The 21,279-nt window shown below is 36.5% G+C and overlaps 2 protein-coding genes across 3 annotated transcripts in view; both read left to right on the plus strand.

Annotated features, from left to right (window-relative positions):
• The first annotated feature begins 41 nt into the window (after positions 1-41).
• LOC121328210 (protein BTG1-like) lies at positions 42-1,466 on the plus strand. The gene is made up of 2 exons (XM_041272760.1): positions 42-583; positions 817-1,466. Exons 1-2 carry the CDS (start codon positions 466-468, stop codon positions 1,164-1,166), a joined length of 468 nt encoding a protein of 155 aa, XP_041128694.1. The 5' UTR covers positions 42-465; the 3' UTR covers positions 1,167-1,466.
• A 4,143-nt stretch (positions 1,467-5,609) lies between these two features.
• LOC121329262 (inositol-pentakisphosphate 2-kinase-like) overlaps positions 5,610-21,279 on the plus strand; it is an 18,434-nt gene continuing 2,764 nt past the window's right edge. Inside the window, exons 1-12 of one of the 2 annotated variants that reach the window (XM_041274786.1) lie at positions 5,610-5,833; positions 12,488-12,547; positions 14,259-14,354; positions 14,806-14,872; positions 15,848-15,969; positions 16,513-16,602; positions 17,464-17,522; positions 17,970-18,042; positions 18,614-18,899; positions 19,153-19,288; positions 20,026-20,128; positions 20,554-20,633. In XM_041274786.1, coding sequence (XP_041130720.1) covers positions 5,753-5,833; positions 12,488-12,547; positions 14,259-14,354; positions 14,806-14,872; positions 15,848-15,969; positions 16,513-16,602; positions 17,464-17,522; positions 17,970-18,042; positions 18,614-18,899; positions 19,153-19,288; positions 20,026-20,128; positions 20,554-20,633 — 1,253 coding nt within the window. In that variant the 5' untranslated portion in view covers positions 5,610-5,752. The remainder of the gene's footprint in view (positions 5,834-12,487; positions 12,548-14,258; positions 14,355-14,805; positions 14,873-15,847; positions 15,970-16,512; positions 16,603-17,463; positions 17,523-17,969; positions 18,043-18,613; positions 18,900-19,152; positions 19,289-20,025; positions 20,129-20,553; positions 20,634-21,279) is intronic. The other variant, XM_041274787.1, reaches the window with a different exon arrangement.

A 21,279-nucleotide genomic window follows, 5' to 3' on the forward strand; every position in this document is an offset into this window, starting at 1 on the left:
GCAGGAATGTTTACCAGCTGAGAGAGAGACTTTTTGAAGCCTTATGATCTTAAGGAGGTTGTCCGAGCTTTGGTGTTGACGTGTAGAGAGAAACACTCCGTATTCAAAGCAAAATTCATTCTTTAAAATTTGAACCTGACCATTAAATTTCAAGTCTTGTTCAAGGAGAAAGTCTGCACATTCCGTTGTTATGTGATTTGTCTCTCAGGAAGCTTTTGGGGTACCGTTTCGTCGCTTTGTTTGGACAAAGGAGAAACAAAAGTCGCTTGGCCTTGCTTGTTAATTCTCGAGGGGCCAAAGAAAAGCACACACATTACTGATCTCTGTTGATAATATACTTCATTTGCCATTCCAAACTGATTTTTTGTACATGTCAATTCGATCCCGGGAAGAGAAAAGGCGGAAAATACATATTTTTTGATTTTCAACGGCTGATGAGAAATATAAGATTACCTACTCGATAAAATGAAGACGGAGATCTCTACTGCTGTGGGGTTTATTACCAGGTTTCTGAGGACAACTGGGCTCCTCTCCGACGAACGGCTCCAACTGTTTAGTCAGTCTCTCGAAACTGCTTTGGGAGGTAAGAAAACAGAAACACATTTTTATACATTCAAGGATGTGGAGAGGTGTGTAACTTCTACAGAAGCGCGTCGGATTTCATTTGTCAATCGACTGTTTTCCAGTGCATACATATACCGTGAATGTTATCTACAGCATTGAGGATGTTCAGAGCATTTTGTTTATTTATGAAGTGCTTTTAAATTTTACGTTGATATCTTTTTAACGGTTTTATGTATTATTTATTGTCCACAGAACACTACCAGCATCACTGGTTCCCACAGGCTCCGTGCAGGGGTTCGGGATACCGATGCATAAGGATCAACCACAAAATGGATCCCTTGATAGGAAAAGCAGCCTGCGCCGTCGGACTCAACCGCCAGCAACTGTTCTCTCTTTTACCCAGTGAACTTACTCTTTGGGTCGATCCATTTGAGGTTTCCTACCGAATAGGCGAAGATGGATCAATCTGTGTCCTTTACGAGTCAGTGCCGCCAACGGCGATGAACGGGAACGCGTTGGATAGGATCAGCTGTAAGGGGGAACTGAGAATCGGAAGGTCAAACTCTTCCAAAGCGTTCAACATGATGACAGTTTCGAGCTAACCATTTTACTTACAATGCTGTTATTGTACAGTTCTGTATGTATTTTGCCCATATTTGATAATGTTGTAATTGTTGTCCCCCTTTTCTTTAGACATTAAAGATTTTAGCAGTACTGCCAACATTTTGTTTGTTGTGGCCAAGGGCTATTGTATAAAAGGCGGTCTTTTGGCTGCATTGTAACTTTCCTGGATTCAATATTATAAATTACATGTACAGTCATGTGATAAAATGTGTTTTACAGATTTATATTTTAAAAACACTCTTGGCTATTTGTAATAAAATGACCAAATTTGAATTGTATTCACAGCTGCAGTATTTTGATTCCTCCGTTACTTGGGTATTGGTACCGCAAGAAATGTTTACCTCAAAACACTAACACCTACTAAATAGGTATATTTATCAAATTCATATTAATTCCACTATATACTACATATGGGCACAATTGAAAAGAGCTCTTAATGGAGTTTGACAGAGCCGTTTAATTTAAACAATGATTTATTTTGCATATTAATTTTGCCTTGATTCATTGTTAACGTTAGAATAACGTTTGTAGATTTGTTTAAAATTATTTATAAACTTTTAAAATGTATTTTCCTGCAGAATATAGTCACACCTGAACATCACAGGAAGGTAAGTTACATTAACAAAACAAATTCAGGTGCATTGTATTAACAGTTGGCAGAGTAACATGTAAACCACACGCAATATACACACCCTGCAAATCTTCGGCTTTTGTGATTCTTTAATTTCACTCATTCATGATAATTGGTAGTTATTTTGAATGTTCCATTTGGGGTAGCACAGTGCACTAGCAGCTTCCAGCTTACTTTTCAGAAAGCCAGCAGCCAGCAGGAGCTAGTGTTCATGCTGATGAACAGGCTGGTATTTGTGTATTCTATAACGCTGATCCTTATGGCAAGAGATATCTCAAATGTATTTACATTTCTAAATATTTGAAGATATCACAAGTAAATGGCTAAATAACATATCTCTTATTGTAACCATATATTTAAATAGTATTTATATTTTAAAATAAAATTAAGACATCTGTAATTAATGTGCAGATATCTTAATGAAAGGCAAGTATCATTTTAAGATATCTTTTTGGTGTACCATGCTAGCAAAATACACATGGTTTACAGATATCTACATATTTAAAGATTTGTAAATCAATTTAATTTCATTTTTAGATATCTCCAGTTGTTTTACAGGCATCTTAATTTTAGGTATCTTAAAAACTGCATAATGCAGATAACAATGTTTTAAAGATGTCTGAAATTGAATTACAGATATCTCAAAATGTTTTGCAGGTATCTTTTAAATATTTTAAGATATCTTAAATTACATTAAGATATTTATAAATGGTAATTTGGCTTGCCATAGATCCTAAATCTATTAACAAGAATGTATACTTACAAAAAAACAAAAAAAAAAATCAGCACTTACAGTAATAGTTATAGTATGACAGTGCATTTTGTAACAAAACATCTAAATACCAGCCTGCCATTTGGGAGAATTACAATTGACTCAGTGAAAAGTGAATGCTGAAATAGTGGTGGTTATATACTGTACTTTCTAATGCAGAGCAAAGATGAATGACCAGAGAAGTAAAATCCACAATCCACGCACTCGACATGTTAATCATGACCTGACTAGGAATTTAAATGGTAAAACCTCTTAAACCTGCTGGGGGTGTATGCCCTGCAAAAGGATAAAGTGGAGCACAGGTCACATTTAGTTTTGCAGGTAGACAATGGCTTGTCAATGTTAAAACACCTGATTACAATATTCTTTGCCTCGTGCTAGTGAGCGTTTTATAATCTGAGCTATGGGGGAGCATTTTAAATGCACATACAGTAAATGTAGATGATAGAGATAAATTAAAGTTACCAAGCCAGAAATATATAAAAACAAAACACTCAGACTTTTAGTTCAGTGGCTTGAATGAAGTATTATGTTGTTTTATATTTGTTGTATGTGTTTATTTGGTGTTTCTTTCTATTCAGAAAAATATTGTATTAATGACAATTTGGAGTAAATAGCTTTGAGAATCCAGCCCATGGTGGTCAGCTTTTTCACAATTATGATAGATTTATATATATATACAACAAGTATTCCTAAACAAAAGGGCATCATCGCAGGTGTTCAGACACAATTCAGTTATGCTGCCTATTAATTTACCAGCATGATCTTAAGTGATTGTTGAAAGGCATGGACTGTAAATGCACTTCTGTTATGAGATTACACCCACTCAAAATTATGCTTGAGTGGAGGTCTTCTTGTAGTTTCCTGAGCTGGGAGACATCAGGCTGGCAGCATTTCTGTCATGAGAGTTATACAAGACCCTCTTTGTACAGTTACATTTTCTAAATTTAAACAGGATTTCAATCAACCTCCAGCTTGTTCTAAGAACAATGCGATCGGTTAAAAATATAATATATTGGGGGGGGATAAAAAAGATAGGAAGGGTCTTTTCCCAAAGATTCAGAGTAGATTCTGAAATATCAGACAGGTAATACAGAAATTCAGGCAGTTAATCAATTCAGTTTCCTTTCAGATTGGATTAAAGGAAATGGGAGGATTTCCTGCTGTGAGGTGCAGAAGGCAGAAACAGCAGTGATCCAAAAAGGATTTGCTTTATAAACCATGATGTGCAATCAGACAGATGGACGCAAGCGGGGGAAGCAGGAGAGGACAGGAAGTCAGGGGTGAGCAAACAGTAACCTGGAGCTGGTAGGTTATATAATCTCCCTGGATTGTCAAATCCCATTAGAAACATGTATTTTTGTCACAGTTGAAGAGGAATAGACCACCAAAGAGTAAATATTTGACATCCTGGTACAACATCCTGACCGGAATTGGGGAAGGACACCCAGGACATTTGTCCAGGACCCAGTCCTCCAGCTGGGTCCATTAAATCTACACTGAAAAAATATATAAATGAATGTCATTGCTGTTTTGGGATTATCAAATCATCATTAAGCTAAAATGCACGATTTTCTATCAGTGTGGGCCAGCACTACAAGAATTAAATAAAGCCACATTTATTTATTTAGTTTTATTTTTGTACTATTACTACACCTGCCAAGTATCCAAAACCAGAATATCCCTGCCCTCCCAAATCATGTAATTCCAAATCCCCTGACTTCAAGAACAACATACGTTGCCAGAGGAATTCTTATAAATTGAGTGTTATCTGTATTACATTAAAGAACTAGTAGATTTTGGGTACACCGCACTATGGAGAAGCAGCAGTACTGTAAAATCAATGACAGCTGTCTTATCTATACAACTTGATGGGAGGGTATATAGACTTGTACAGTAACTAGTGCAGAGAAGGCCATTCCAATAAAAACCTTTAAAGCTCAAGGTGATTCGTGTTACAGGACTGGAGCTGTGCAGTTCTGACTCAGAGACATGAGAGCAGCTCATGATGTGTACAAGATGTGTCACATCTGCCAACAGAATATGTTCTAACATTGTTTTTTTGCTATCAGGAATTTGCATATGTCGTATAGAAAACAACTTTTACTACAGCATATATTTACAGTTCCTTTCTGTGTCCACAAGAGGGAGATACCACATTAGAGACCTCTTTGGCTTGGGTTTGCACATGTAAGCAAGAGGAACGTTTTGTGATGTGTAACATATATATATATATATATATATATATATATATATATATATATATATATATATATATATATATATATGGGGCCACGGGCACAAAATACATAAAAGCTTATATAAAATGCGATTCCGTTTGTGCATTAAGTATATTTTTACATTCACCAGTGCAAAGAATGGTAAATCATGAACCAATCGTTATTTGTCCAAGTTGCAGAATTCAGCCTTGACTAGAAATGTGTCACTAATGTATTTTTCATATTGGTGACCATAAACCAGGGTTATTCCTGCTATCCGCCTCCACAGGTTTCGAAAGGGTAGCATATACAGTATAGTAATAGTACAAGTAGTTGTGAGTTGTATATGACAATCGTGCTTATTTTAAAAATACACTATGAACCCCAGAGAAATAAATGAAAATAATTTCAACACATTCTAGTAATCCAAAACGATCCCATGTAAATCATTCATTTTGTTCATTTTGGTAAAGTCTGTAAAATACATTACCCCGCCAGCCTTGGTCTGAATCGTGTTCTGCTAAAAAAAAAAAAAAAAACATTTTGACAAAAACAACGCTGTCAGTGGCCTATAGCAGATACAATATTAATTTTCTCTCCACAAATTCTGAAACGAGAAGTACATATTACGTGCCTATGACGAGCGAGGCTGGATTTCCTGGTTTAATTCGCAGGGCTACAATGTGACCGATCCAACTGAGTCCCGGTTAAACTGCTGGTCTGTCACTACTGATACCTAAGCCAATAAGAAGCATGTTTATACCCAATAGCCAATAGAGAGTCAGAGGGTGGGATTTCCTTGTACAAAGCGGTAGTAGTCAGTCGGTGTGCCTGTGTGAAACAGACAGACTCACTTCAGTTTGTTATTTATGGTTTATAACAATTACTTGTCGAAAGAACCAGCACATTAAAGGAGACGAACACTTCAAAACCACCTGTGTTATGGAAGTGGACAAAATGGACCAGAACGAGTGGAAATATCACGGAGAAGGGAACAAGAGCCTTGTGGTCTCTCATATTCAGGTGAGTTGTCACTGTTTTTTTTGTTGTTGTTTTTTTTTAAACTTTGTTTACTCTTTAGCACTGTTTGTGTTATCAGTACATCAAGGCTTTTATGTAAGAAGTCATATCAAGGGCCCGGCAATCCTACCAGCACTGAGTGTGAAGTACCACCATCATACCAGACACGTACGAAACCAGAACCCGTCTGCCACACGTCGACGACTGCAGTAACGGGACTGAAAGTACCGCTTATCATATATAAAGGACGAGAACTTAGCAACTGTCACGCCCTTATTATAGAAAACCGGAAAAAATGTACTTTAGCATTTTGTTTTATTGCTGTGTGTGTGTGTGTGTGTGCACGTGTACAGCGGACACTGTGTCCGAACCGGCTGCGTTATGACAAATTGCAACTAAGGTTTGTCTGCTATTCTTGTTAATATTGTACTATACTAAAATAGAAAGAAGCACTAGACGCATCAAGTGAAAAATAAAAGTTGCGCATTGCTAGGTTATTATACAATTTTATACGAGTCTGTATACAGTATGATGTGTTATTTGGCACGCCCTCTTAATCTTTAGAGTCCATCGGTTATCAAAATTTGATAAAGTACCAGTACAAAGCTTAAAATGAGGGCTGATTTTATTTATTTGTTTAATTTTTGCAGCAAGTGACGTGAATAAGACTAATGGATTGATCTGGTTTATTTAATAGCCATTCTGCAGGCGCAGTAGGTCTTACAGTGAGTACTGACTGGCACAGGCACTTGATGCTTCTACCGGTGTATTTTCAGAATATATCGAACAGTATTGCCAACAGTATTGGGCTGGTTTTCCAGTTAGGGTTTGGAAACCAAAACGGTTTTACTCCGCTTGCTTTACATATGCAATTTAGGCCTAAATATCAGACTTCAATGAAATATATCTAGTGAACTAACACTTAAACATTTCTCTGAACGAGCTTTAAGCTCTGGATTGAGGAAAGAAATTCAGTGAGGAAGAGTGAGTTTGCAGTTTGTTCTGAGGGTTAAATAAATGACCACAGAGTTTTACTGGTAAGAAACCTTGGTGGAACAATATGTTCCTTGTTACTGTTTACCCAATAAATGCAACCCTGGCAGAACTAGTTGTAAGGTAAGGTATTATAGCTAATGCCCTTCTAGTTTCCCTTAAGACATAACACACAATGTACAGTAGCAGGCTCTGCTCACTGCAGTTCCTTTACGAGCAAGACCTGTACGTACAATATTGCACTGTTTATAGTTTGTTTGAATTGTATTTTTTCTGATGGGCATTCCTGATCAGAGATACAGTACTTAGAAATCTTTACTTGCACATACGTCCTCCTAGACGTAAAGAGGGCGCTGTTTATGTACTGGAAAGTCGTACAGATCCACCTGTCGTTTACAGCACAGTGAAGTGTCGGTAAATATGTACTTATATACTTTTTAGATTGATTGGAAGGCTATTTGGTAGTTTTGTGTGGAATGTCTACCTATAGTAATGACATCACTGTAAAATAAAATTGAGATATATGCTTTTACCATAAAATAACATTCACACTGGCATTCAAACCATAAAACATACACGTGATATCTTTATATTACAGTGGTTTGTCACAGAGCTACAAATGTATTTTTGACCTCTTACTGCCATTTTTAAAGATCGCAACGAAGTAGAAATAAGAGGTCAGCAGTACATATGCGTTTTATGTTTTGTCTTGGTTTAAACGCAAACTGTTTGCTAATATTGTACAATATAGTGCAAAACAACACAGATACGTTTTACATTTATTAAACCTATGAAGGAGACAGATTACTCAGTCAATATTTTTACAACAAGTCCTTAAAACCCTCATCTATAAGACCACAGAAACTCAGTTTGTCCCGCAAGGTGTTTCAGCCCTTCAAAGGTGTGACCATTTGTGACATTTTCATCCTGAAGCCGTTTTGTGGGGCGATTCAATCAGACAGACAGTTGCAGAGCTGCAAACAGAAAGCCAATTACATTATGAACAAACAGAAGCAATTTGAAAGTGATACCTGTAAGAATTCTACAGAAGACCCAACTGACGGTCTGTACAGTATTCATAGGGCTACTAACATTCTAAATACAATATTTAGATCATCAAAATCGCTCCAAAACGAGACATCCCCCCCCCCCCCCCCCCCCCCCCCCCCCCCCCCCGTGACACACACACACACAAAGGGGGAGTGTCTCAGTAAATATTCATCGTTTGAGCCTGGTTTCATACCTTCTTTATCTTCCACTCCGAAATATAAGCTAAATCTAATCCTGAGGTCGGAATCTGCCTGGATTTTGGTTGAGTTGATGTTGAATGACCCTGTGGCCAAAAGTTTTCAATCACCTAGAATTTTAGCATTGAGAGATCATTTAAAACAAAACAAAAAAAAAAGATATGAACATAATTTGGATCTTTTTATATAACATTATGTAATCAAAGGAACTACAAAATGATATTGCCAGTCTACCAGAAGCCATAATAGTAGTATAGTATTTGGGAGAAACAGCTATGATTAAATATGTTATTCTATTGGGTAAATTCCAAGGACACTGTGCAAGTCTTTGTTGTAGTCTAAAGTATGCTTACTGCACCCAAACCCCACCTTTAGCAATGTTTTATTGGAAACGTGGGTTTGGTTAAAGTACAGTATGCACAGTACTGAGGTTTAACATTTCAGATTATTTATCAAAAGATATGAATGTAGGCTTGTAGCCTTGTAAATTAGCTTTAGATTAACCCACACATGCAACCAAAATTCATTTTTTCATTCAACTCTGCGCAGTCCCTGTTAAAAGAATTGTGTTATATGGTAATATCTAATTTAGCGGGTGACGCGGTGGTTAGTGCTGTTGCCTCACAGCTACAGGGTCCTAGGTTCAATTCCAAACAGTGTCTGTCTGTGTGAAGTTTGCATGTTCTTTCCATGTTAGTGTGGGTTTCCTCCCACAGTCCAAAGACATGCTGGCTAGGTGGATTGGCCTCTCTAAATTGCTCCTTAGTTGCCTTGCGATGGGCTGGCGTCCCATCCAGAGTGTAGTCCCGCCTTGCACTCCTATGTCTACCAGGTTAGGCTTCGGCTCACCGCGACCCTCTATAAGATTAAGCGCTTGCAGATAATGGATGGATGGTAATATCTAATTTCTCCATTTATAATCAAGATTCTCTTGTTGACATACGAAGCTCTTCAATCTAGGTCTGAATCCTGTGTGTCATTTCTGAATTAGTTGCCCTTTACAGCAGGCCGCCTCATTTCTCCATTTCTGAGAGGCTGCTTTCCTTTTTTTTAGCCACTGTGGCACTCTCACTGCCCAGAGACCCAGTATTCAGAGTGACCATGCTCTCCAATCTAAAACTTGCATGTGCTTTTTGTTGCTTTTTTTAAATCATTGAACTTTAAACTATTCCAATTGTATAATTCAGTTTATTTTTGTTTGAAGTTTTTCCAAACTAAAAATGGCAAAGTAGTAGAAACAAACAAAGAAAACAGAAATGCCAGTCCTGAAACCACCAAAGTAGGTTGAGCATGGCGTAATTTTATTCTTGCAAGACATAGCATCTGTTTGCTACTTGTGTGTAACAACTGCATGTCTTCAAAAAACAGAAAAAGGAAAAATCATAGTTTAAAAATTAGTAAGAACCAACTCTCAATGTTATTCTGGAGTCAAGGATCAAACATTGTGGCAAATCTAGGGTACAGCCACAGCTATTCCAAATTTTTGAATGCATTATAATGTTTCTGGACAGATGTACAGTAGGCACTCTGATATCACATTTAATGTATGTAATAAGAGAAACCAGCAGCCAAAAAGTGGAATGAAAGTCAAGGATGGCTTTGTGTTCAAAGATGCAGCAGTGTTTTAGTTGCAATTTCCCTTTGCAGAGCCTTGTAACCTGACCCTTTTTGTAGAAGGCACATCATTGGTAAACTGGAATACGGAAATGAACCACTTTTTAAACTATTGCTTAAAAGAAAATAAATCGCAGGAACACATATTTTGGAAGTGAGTTAGGTTCAAATCATTGACCGAGCACTTTGATAAAGTCATTACTCAGAAAACTTTAATATGGCCCAAATGTACTTAATTATTGTAAGAAACAGGTTTGGGAGCAACGTTGCACTGCTTTTAACTGTCTGCTTTCATTTCACAGATATCTAGACTTAAAATAGGGATGCAAATTCTGAAATGTCTGCAGATTAATTTTATCCTGTCTAACAGCATCATTTAGCTCTAGTCAAAGTAGGTGTGTGGTATGTCGTTGCCAAAGGTAGTCTAATAATATGTGAAAGCTGCTCTTCAAAAAAAACAAACAAAAAAAAAAACAATCAAGGCAAAAAGGAAGCTAAGTGCAAAAAGGAAACATCTGGTTGCAATGTAGACCCTCTTCGTTATATTTTTGGTTAGCTGTCAGTTCTTGATGAAGGTATCAGCAGCTGGTAATTCAAAAAAGAAAAGCTGATGTACAATTTGCCATGCATTGTTATTTGAAAGGTAACAAACCCATTGTTTTACAACTCCCACACCTGCAAGATTGCTATAAAGTAAAGTGTTTCCTTGGTTGATCAAAATACTTCTGTCTTTTATTGTATTATATTTGACAACCCATTTTCTGAATATGGGTTGTTTTCGCAGTGCTTTTTTTTTTTTTTTTCATCGAGGACAGTAATTTTACAAAACCAGTAAATTTTTATTGTAATGATCCTTTCGTTCATGTACTAACAAAGCTCCCTTTACCAGAATTGAACAGACTTTGACTTGGGTGAAGCCAGTTTATTTTGCCCCCACACTATAAATTCACTTTCTGTGCAGCAGCTGTTGGGGATCCTGAGCTGCCGTATTTTGCTGCAAATAGGACTCCAGTCTACAGTAATACTTGCTACAGTAGAAGTAAATGTACAAAATGGTGGCAGAATAAATGGGATTCACATTCTCATCTTGCACTGTAGTAAAAACTTAAACATGTCCTTTGTGCGATCTACAAAGTAGGCCATTTGGAAGATGATTCATGCTGAGGTTTTTTTTTGTTTGTTTAAATGTTCTCATTTCAAATCCATGGGAATGGGGTTTCTGTTTGTTTAAATGGGCCAGGGACCTTGAAAACAGTGGAAAAATAGCTTTGCTATTTACTCCATTGTATACATTCAGTTAAGCTGATAGAACACAAGATTCCAGATTGTAACTCATGTCTGACACATGGTTTGTATTATTTATAAATGACTAATGTTTAGTTTATTCTTCCACTGCATTCCTTTTGCAACGCCCAGTAAAACAGATTTAGATGACGCTTCAAACTGTGCAATCAGGTAACAGGCACAACATCAGTGTCAGTAATATGATTAATCAAAACTGTAAACTAGAGCCTTGGATCGTGACAACACATCCATGGGATGAAAGGGGCTCATCGCTGGATTGTACATTATCTATGGTAGTATGGTAGAAAATAGGTTGTTTTTTTTTGTTTTTTTCAGTCTAACAGGGTACATACAGCATAGGTCTTTTGAGATGAACATCAAGCTGTGCACTTTGGATTAAAACCACATTTGCCTAAACAGTTTATGGATACTGACAGTCTTTGCAAGAGTATTTTCTATTTTAGTTTTTAACACGGAAGACAGTAATTTGCATTTCTCAAATTCATGGAACATCAGTTGTACTTCTTATTATTTTTTTTTTTAAACGGCCACTTAGTTTATCGTTATCAACAGTGAAGAATGTTTGCCTTGTCTGTGTTGCATAACATAATTTTAAAATGATGCAGTAATCTGTAATTATATGATTACATTGAAGTGCAAGTCTTGCACTGCAACCTTTTAAATGCAATAAATGGAGTTGTCACTCCAATTAAATGCACTTCATTGTTTCCTGGTTCAAGGGTTTTTCCTTTTCTTTTTTTCCTTTTCTTTTATTTATGTAATAAAAGTAATACATTGTTGAAGGCTATATTTGCATCCTAAACCATTCAGGAAAAAAAGGCATAATGCCCCAGTAGCAACATCAGAAAGTGATAATTCCTCTAGAGGAAAATATACTGGAACTTTGACAGGTTCGACTCCTCATTTTCAACCACTTGACAACACCCACAGTACAGTTTCGACCTGGACAAGTGGTCAAATGTACAATTTAACACACATTTCATATTTCATTATCACTTGCAGTAAGGTTTCCTGTAAATACTATTTTCAGCATATCTCATTTTCCACACTTTAAGTAACTTTGCAGAAAGACCACCCTGGGAAGAATTAATTATCATTGTGTCTTAAACTAAAGAAAATAAATGAAAGTTGGCGCAAATATATTTTCATAATTTGACAATGGGTAGGAAAACACCATTATGATTTTCAGTTATGTCAAATATTGGCACGGCAAGTATTGTACTTCAGGAGATTAATATACCTTAGACCTTTTTATGTGCAATCAACCCTTCCTATGTCATGCTACATTGTGCAACTATGGTCTGCATAAGGCCATTGACAAGGTATTGCCTTTTCCAGCATATTTGCATTTGCACATTGGATCATTTTGTCACTTTCTGAGATGGTAATTTCGGGATTTTTCTGATTTGCCAATTTATTTCATGGGATGAGCCCCAGATGTTAAAACCTAATACACAAGTGTTTGTTTCGTACAAATATATTTTTCTGTTTATTCCAGCACTCTCAAGTTCTGCGCTTTTTAAAATATCCAGCTGAAGAACCTGGAAACTCCCATAAGGTAAGAACTTTTACAACTCTGAGACTTGCAAGGGAAAAAGAGAACAGCAGTACAGGGTACTAACAGTCATTACCAGAACCTCTGCTTCTCATGAAAGCCAACTCCAGCTGTTCACAGATGCATTCATTTCTGTCCAGAATTCTCCTTCACAGCCAGAATAAACAAACAAAAGGTTGTTCAATTTGAAGTCCAAGTTCTATTAATATAGCAAGCTTCTAATCTTGCAGGACCTTCATGGTCTATATATTTATCATTTTAAAAAATGCATAGCATACTGTAGATGGTAAAGATTATGTAACGGGTGAACCTTATTCCACCAATCCAGTAATGAACATTACTAAATCAATCTCATGAATAACAAAAGTTTTACAATGTTTATTATAAATTTAAGTATTGTTTCATATGTTGTAACTGTTCTTTCTTACAGATTTGATTTTTTAAATTTCATTTCCAAGGGTGTCGTTTTTGTTTGATTATTCTTTAGTTTAAATGAGACCAAAGCCTCATTTAAGGTGACCTAATGCACAAAACAAAATGGAGCAAGTTAGATCATATCAGCAGAAAAACAGAGTTTAAACACATTGAGATCAAAACAAAGAGAAATAGCACCACCAGTAAATTCATCAGAAATGCTGAGAGGGAAATTCAGTAACTATTACAAGCATTGACAGTTACAAGAAGTCTCCATAGTTTCTCAAAATGAAGAAGTGAGAGGCGATTCAAATGTAGGTTTCAAGTTCAAGACAGTTGATAGGCAAAGGCCATTATACCACAGCTGTGTATAAAGTTTTGAAATGGTTAGGTTAGAAAAACTTCAAGAACTGTAATGGATAACGTTTTTTTTTGTTTGTTTTTGAGCTCAAGAATGATGGAGCAAAACTCTCCATTACTCTAAACACAAGGCATTCTATAATGAAGTAGTGAGTCATCTGTTGTTGAGTTGACCTATGTTTTGACATTAAATCCCAGAGATTTCATCCACTTTTATGCCAACAGCAACAGCTGCTTCAACCAACCTTTATAGATTTTCCATTATGCATTTTTCGGGAGTCTACTAGTAAACCTTTCATAAGGGTAGTTTGGTGTTCAGCATTGATTTTTACATTTGAAACAAAACAAAAATGTATGTCTTCTGTATAATCCTGTAAATTTAAATCTATGTAAATGTATTCAAACTGCACGTAGCAGCACAGTCGGCGCTGTTTCTTCAGTACACATGGCCTGTTAGTAGTGTTCGGATGTGCAATCAGGAACAAGCTCCGTCCAGCTTCTTTAGTTCTTGAATGAGAACCTCCACTCTGTCTTCACCCCAGTGTTTCTTGAACTGAAACTTCTCATTTGGAAAGAAACGACAGGCCTAACATACCTGCCTTTTTTATTTTTTCGTCTTCCATCTTAGATATCTATATTTCGTTGGGGAAGGGGATGGTTATGTAACAAAACCAAAAAATGTAATAAGTGGTCTGGATCAAGTAGAGTTTCATTGATTTTTGGAATACAACCTGGGCATAGTAGACTGACTTTTAATTAAACAAAATCTCACTATCTATTTAAATATCTGAACTTACCCTAATTCGAATTCCTAATCAGTCTGGATCAGTAATAATTGAGAACATTGTATTGATGAAATCAAGAGAGGAAAATAAATAGTACGTGGTTATTGAGATGTACACTGTGGAGTTTTAATACAAGTGTGCTTTATTTCTTTCAGGCAGCAAAGGAAGCATTTGGCCATCTACAGAACATTGTTGACTTTAGTAAGAATGTCATGAAGCCGTTTCTGGGAGAGAATTATGTCCATCATGGGGTATGTTATTTGATATATATATATGTTCTGCCTCTGTTTCTTCAAAGGAACGTCTGAGGAGTTAAATTAATGTCTTGTTTCATTGTAGCGCTGGGATTCATTTTCTGCATGATGACAAAAATGGGAGCTAACCTTGCAGTGGTGCAAACAGACTCCAAATTGGGCTTTATGGATGCCTCATCACAGTTTACTAAATGCAGATTCTATTAGAACAGTGAATCTTTTCAGAGCCACAGTAAAAAGAACAATATTGTTAGGTGAACAAAAAATGGTTACATTTTGTATTATTCCAATAATAGCATTTTACAACCAAAAAGGATTCACATTTTGAAAGACTAGCAACACTGTGGAGTGGCACCCTCCTAATTTAAAAGTGCATCGTCTAATTTTGCTTGGTAAGCCTGCACATTACAACATCGAAAGCTTTATTTTGATGTATTTCTTTTTTCAGGAGGTTGTACATCTACCATTGGATTTTGTTAGGCAGCTCTCTTTAAAGGTTGAACAAGAAAGACCAGGTAAGAGTTTTAGAAACGCATGCTTTTGGGGCATTCTTCTCTATCTGTCTTAAGTTTTCTTTTAACTTGTAAGGGATCATCGAACAAAAACTCTGGAGGCAAGACACTTTATAAATAAAATGATCTTGCTTTTATATGCTTAAATTACTGTCAGTGTCACAGGCAGTAATACTTATTAAAACACTGGTGTACAAGTAGTGTAGACAAAGAAGCATTGAAGTATAGATACAAAAAAACAACTTTTTTTTTTTCTTTGCAAAAAAGCTTTTTTTAAAAGATTTTTGAGCCGAGGACACCCTGGCTTAGGTCGGTCAGGGTGTTCTCGGCTCACCACGCGCCAGCGACCCCTGTAGGCTGGCCGGGCGCCTGTGGGCTTGCCTGTAAGCTGCGCAGAGCTGCATTGTCCTCTGACGCTGTGGCTCTGAGGTGGCTGCATGGTTGGTCTGCAGTGTGAAAAGAAGCAGTCGGCCTCAGGCACACGCTTCAGAGGACAGCTTCACTTCGTCTTCACTGCTCCTGACTCAGGGCGGGGGTGATAGCAGTGAGCTTAGCCTAAAAATAATTCGACGTTCTAAATTGGGAGAAAATTATAAACAATTGGCGACTACTAAATAAAAAGTGCTGAATGCAAGCAAAACTCTGATTATTTGATACTGTAATTGAAGACATATTTAACATTGAAGTACAAAATCATTTACAAGCATATAATCAAATGATTAGGGTGGCCTGTTCTAACAGGAGCCACATAAATTGATTTGAAAACCTTTGCTCGCATTCCTTTTAAGAGGGATATTGACTTATTTCTGGACAAAGTCCTCCACTGTCCTCTTTGATCCTTCCTACAATGACAACATTTCTCCGCTAAGGGGCACCTCAAGTACAGTGAAAACCTGTTTCTCCTTTTAAAAAAAGAAAGGATTAAATTAAAACTAGAGTACATGTTTTGGAAATGCGCTCTCTTGTCGTCTTTTTCAGAATCCCGCTGTGATAAGGTGATGGATATTTTCAGCGGCTATGCATTGTGCCTACCAAATCTAACCAAACTGCAGACTTGTCGTTTCAGTGAAAGCGGGCCCCCGCTTTGTATAGAAATAAAGGTAAATGAGTCAAATGGAATGCAGGGCAGCAAGTCGTGAGTTCTTGTTCTGTGGGTTCATGTGATGACAGTTGAAGACACAAACGGGAATAACCTCTGAAAATCAGTTGTTTTTCATCGCAATCAAGTTTGCGTCACTAAGAAAATATGTATTTCACAAAGGTTTTTAAATATCTGATCTATGTACTGAGTAATAATGAAGCTGTTGCATGATAGTGACCAACAACTTCCTTATGGGTGTCTTTTTTTTTTTTTTTTTTTTACATGACATACCTGTATGATTCTAATCAGACAGGACTTTAGAGACATTGCTGGTGCCCCTGTATCAATAACTCCAGGTACTGGCTTCCTGTGGTGCTTTTGTGATGCAGACCACTACAAATTGACTAACTGTCCAAATCTTTAACCACCCTGTACATCAGAAGATGCAATACAAACTAGAAAGTAGAATATATTTAAATGGAAAGGTAGTTAAGGGTACCCTAACGATGTCCCCTCTTACAGCTCCAGAGATTCTTATTACATTTTTTTTGTTTTTTTGCAGCCAAAATGTGGTTTTCTGCCTTTTTCAAGTCACGTCACAAAGGATGTTAAACACAGAGTGTGTCGATTCTGCATGCATCAACACCTAAAGGTAAACCAAGTATTAATATATATTAAATTGCCCATAAAGTATTGTCTGCTTATTGAAATGAAACTTGGTATTAACATTATTTAGAGTATCAGATTTTGGGCATATATGGAAATACCTGCATACTATTGTAAAATATGTCATGGTCATTTGCTTTGCTGGTCCAGCTGTAAAGGTCCCGCCGCAGGAACCTATGCTGCTACACCCTCCTATACTGTCAGAGATGTTAAAATCCTCTAAAGGACCAACTAGTACCCACTGATTAAAACCATGACCCCACTTCAACACGCGGTGGTTCCGCTGGGACACGCCCACCAGCTGGTCGTGGATCTCCCAGCCGATCCTCAGCTGCCATTTCCTGTAAATAAATCCCATTTGTTGGTGCATCTCAGGCAGAGCAGCAGGCTCTCTCCTCTCTCCACATGTTCCAGCATGTTGCATTCACATACAGAGCATTTGCACCATCAACATAATCTGTATTGGCACATTTGTTTCAACTAGGGTGGAATATGACCTTTGAGGACTTATAAATAAATGAGAGCCAATGTATAGCAGATATGTTGTTCCTGTTACTTTAATATGTAGCTGCCAATTCTCTAGTCTTAGCTTTATATTAAGTGGTCTATCCTAGTTCCTAAAAAACAAACAAAAGTTATATTTTGTTTTTGTTTGTTTTAATGTGCACTGTTAAGTGCTGCTGTAATATGCAAACCTGTTCAGGTATTGTGGAAGTACATTTATCTGTCTATCCTGTTTATCACAACTGTGAAATACCAGTAATGTAATGATGTAGACAGAGATTTCCCAACTTCACTCCTGCATTTTGTTTGACAAGTATTCTGTTATTCTTACATATTTCAACAGTTAGCTAATGGAAAGTGGAAAAGAATGAGTCGATACTGCCCTCTTGACCTTTTCTCGGGGTGAGTATTGTATTTTTTTCTGAAATGTACTGTTAAACATGTAAGGAACATAGTATATGTGTTGCTTCATACCATGGTTACTGAGGGGCTTTATTAAATTACTGTTTGACTGGTGTAGTTAATCTTTTGTACATGTGTTTGAATATCATCTACATGTACAGTAAGGACAACATTCTATATCCCATGTTTTGTAAATATAAATGTTCAAATAGTTTGTCTTGTATGGAAATCCTACACACATTATATAGAGGCATACGCAAGACTAGGCCTGGATAACCCGTCTGTGTATTGAGTGGAGTTATTTTTCCTGCACTGGCACTCTGGCATTTTGAGTGTTGTTGGTCCTTGACACTTGAGTCAGCAGCGAGGATAGCAGTTTATTTTATTGGCGTAGCACTGGTGCTCTTTTAGTATTTATTTATTTATTTATTTATTTATTTATTGTAGAAACAAACAGAGAATGTCCTTTGCCTTAAAGAACTTGCTACAAGAGGCACAAAACAACCTGAAAATCTTTAAGGTATGTTCATTATTATACAGCAGTTGCCTGGGCTTTTTTTTTTTTTTTTTTTAGTAGTTTTTTGTAGGTTTTTTTTTTTTTTTTTTTTTTTTTCTCTCTTCATGACATGACATTCAGTTGATTGCGTCTAAAATAATGTGTTTTAGTTTTAAGCCAGCTGAGGCCTGACCTGTCCAACTGTGGTGGAGCAACAGCAGCTCATGAGTGTTAACCATGTCTGATAACTAGTATACTTTTCCACTCCTTTTTTATGGGCCACTTGAAACACATAGGAACTTAAAGTGACTTTTTGTTTTTAAATCACTCTTTACGTAGAACTGTTACTGTGAGGAAGCTCCTATTTAAGTTTGTAGGATTTTTTTTTTTCTGAAGAAATGTAATGCATTATTTGTTGAACCAATTACAGTAGTTAAAATTATTTTGCTAGGATGTCTGTGCTTTTTAAAGTATGTTCCTCTACTGTTTATTTTCAAACACTCTCCCTTGAGAGGTGTGCAAGCCATATGAAATCACTGGGTCATAACTGTGTTTTATATAAATAATTCTCCCTGTCTCTCTCTGATCTATGAAGAATGGGGAGCTAATATATGGTTGTAAGGATGACAAGGATTGCCTGCAGGACTTGAATGAACTCACTCAACACTTGAAACCATACTTCTTTCCTGCCAATGGTCTAATCCACGGTCCACATTGCACAAGGACCGTTATCAATGAACTCGTTAACGTGATCACAACAGCATTGCTAAGTAACTCGGGCACCTGCAGGACAGGTGAAATCAGGAAGGTGCACATTTCAGAGGGAAGGGCCCACTGCGATGCAAGCCACTTCCACAGAGACATCCTAAGGAAAGGTAAAGGTAAGAGTCAGTGCTCTCTTCTTTTACTTCATGTGTGACCTTAATTGTAAGAGGAACTGTGTGTGTGTGTGTGTATATATTGAACAGTGAGTAAATTATACTTGTGCATTTGTATGTATATATCTGTTAAATTTATAAAAAATAAAATAACACTTGTAGCACACATTCTAAATTAAAGCCTTTTCTTTTATAAGAAATAAAATGGCATTTAGAAAATATAAATTTATTCTAATCATTTTAATTGCCTTTTTAGGTCATTGTGGTCTGCCTAAAGATTGCGTTCTTTCTAAGATTCTCCAAACTCAGATGCTGGATAATGTAGATATTGAAGGACTTCACCCCTTGTATAATCGAGTGGAACAATATTTGGGGGAATTCCCTAAAGAAAGGTAAGCCACTTCTACATAAGGGCAGAAATATGAAGCTTTCATTCACAAAGCTTACAGCACTGTTTTGGCTTAATGTTTGTAGTTTTATAGTAAGGCATATTTTTTGTTATACTACAACAGGTATTTGTAGAGATGTGCGGCTAAGGAAGTTGTAATACTTGTAATAGTTTACGTTGCCACAAGATGGTGCTCAAGAACAGGACTATTTTCTGTTTTTCTATAATGAAACACCTAACTTAACTTGCTGTATATAATCGGAATTGCTGGTATGTCTGTTTTGTGCATTTGCTGTTAAAGTAATACGGTGCTTTTGAAGGGGTGTCATAATCCAACACGAGACCTGCTGCTTTTAGATTGATTTTAGTACCTTGTAAATTGCAACGTCAATGCCAGTTACATCCACATTGGTTTTGGTTTGATTTGTAGTTGAAACAAGCTCAGAATTGTTGTCTTTACCAGTGCTGTTTGTGTTTTGGCTAAAGGGTGGTTTCTATGTAAAACCTTTTTGTTTTCACATGCTCTAAGCTGCAAGTACTTTTTTTTTTTTTTTTTAAAGATTTCCATGAATATGTAAACATCCATTACCCATTTAAACACCATTAAAACATGTTTAACTGTGTTAGGCACTGAAAGAAGTTAGTTATCTTAGGGTAGCCTTTCTGTACCTTAGTGCAGAAATGGTGTGTATTTTAAACGTCAACCTAGCAATACCTTAAAACATGTCATATTTTGCCTAGGATCAGATTACAGATCGATGGGCCGTACAACGAAAATTGCTTTGAAAAATTGCGAAATTCACAATCTGAAGATGATGGAACAGTTGACTACGCAGTTCGAAAGGTAAAACAAATCTGTGTTGGTACATGTTTTGCATATCTCTTTATTAAGGTTAAAAAAAAACTGCAAATGGAAAGTTGCACATTAGTGTTGCAATGAAGTGTGTCTCGTATTAACCCTTGCTGGACTACGATCATCACTGCACAACTGAAACTCCTCCCAATTGTGTAGAGTAAGAAGTAGAAATAAACAAACTTTCTTTAGAACCAACCACATGAAATAAGAGTTCTTAAAAGATAAAAACACAGATTTAAGTGCTCTAACCAGCTATGATGTAAATACTTCCAGGATGATTGTAATCAGAATTAGAATCTCGTTATCTGGACGTATTTCAGTAAATAATATATCGAAGATTATAACAATTACATTAAAAAATAACCAAAATGGGGCTGTTATAACTTTCATGTGTTACTGTTTCTGTTTCCTAGGTTCAACAGTACAGGGTAGCAATGACGGCAAAAGACTGCTCGATAATGATTGCACTTTCACCTTGTTCAGATGATGAACTGTAAGTTTCAAGACTATCAAAAGTTATTTTCCATGTTGTTATTTGTATAAGGGTTATTTCATACTATCTAGATTTATTTTATTTTTGTGAAACCAGATGTAATGGCTTTTAAATAATAATAATAATAATAATAATAATAATAATAATAATAATAATAATAATAATAATAATAATGTATTGATAGCATTGTCTCGCTGCTGTTGATTTTACATGGTTGTGCTGAATGTGTTTAAGGTGTCTGAAGATCCAGCCCAGGAGATGTCTGAGCTGGAGCCTTATGAAATGCTGTCATCAGCTTATTGTTAAATGTGATGCTAATCGCTCTAATAATTACACACACCAGTGGGCACATCATACTAATGCAAGCACAAGAACTAGTTACATAAACTACATACTTGAATGTTATGATACAGGCTTCAGTAGATTTAGTTAATAAATTCACAAATTACTGTTTCTAGTCAGATTAAATGAAATACTTTGCATAATTATTCAATATTGTGCTGCAGTATAGGGTTATCTATATCCTCTTTGCTGGATACAAGGATCTACTAGGAGTTGCAGAATTGGCATAGCTCATTAGTCCCAAACCCATATATCAACTGCATGATGTGTTGAAAACACACACACAACCGTTAAAATTAAACGC

Source organism: Polyodon spathula, chromosome 16, assembly GCF_017654505.1.
Source record: "Polyodon spathula isolate WHYD16114869_AA chromosome 16, ASM1765450v1, whole genome shotgun sequence".
In the NCBI taxonomy this organism is placed as follows: Eukaryota; Metazoa; Chordata; class Actinopteri; order Acipenseriformes; family Polyodontidae; genus Polyodon; species Polyodon spathula.

Bases quoted from the DNA above. Each gene is read 5' to 3' on its own strand.
- LOC121328210 (XM_041272760.1), top strand. From the start codon at position 466: ATGAAGACGGAGATCTCTACTGCTGTGGGGTTTATTACCAGGTTTCTG. The intron at 584-816 runs GTAAGAAAACAG...TATTGTCCACAG, and splicing joins TCTCGAAACTGCTTTGGGAG to AACACTACCAGCATCACTGG.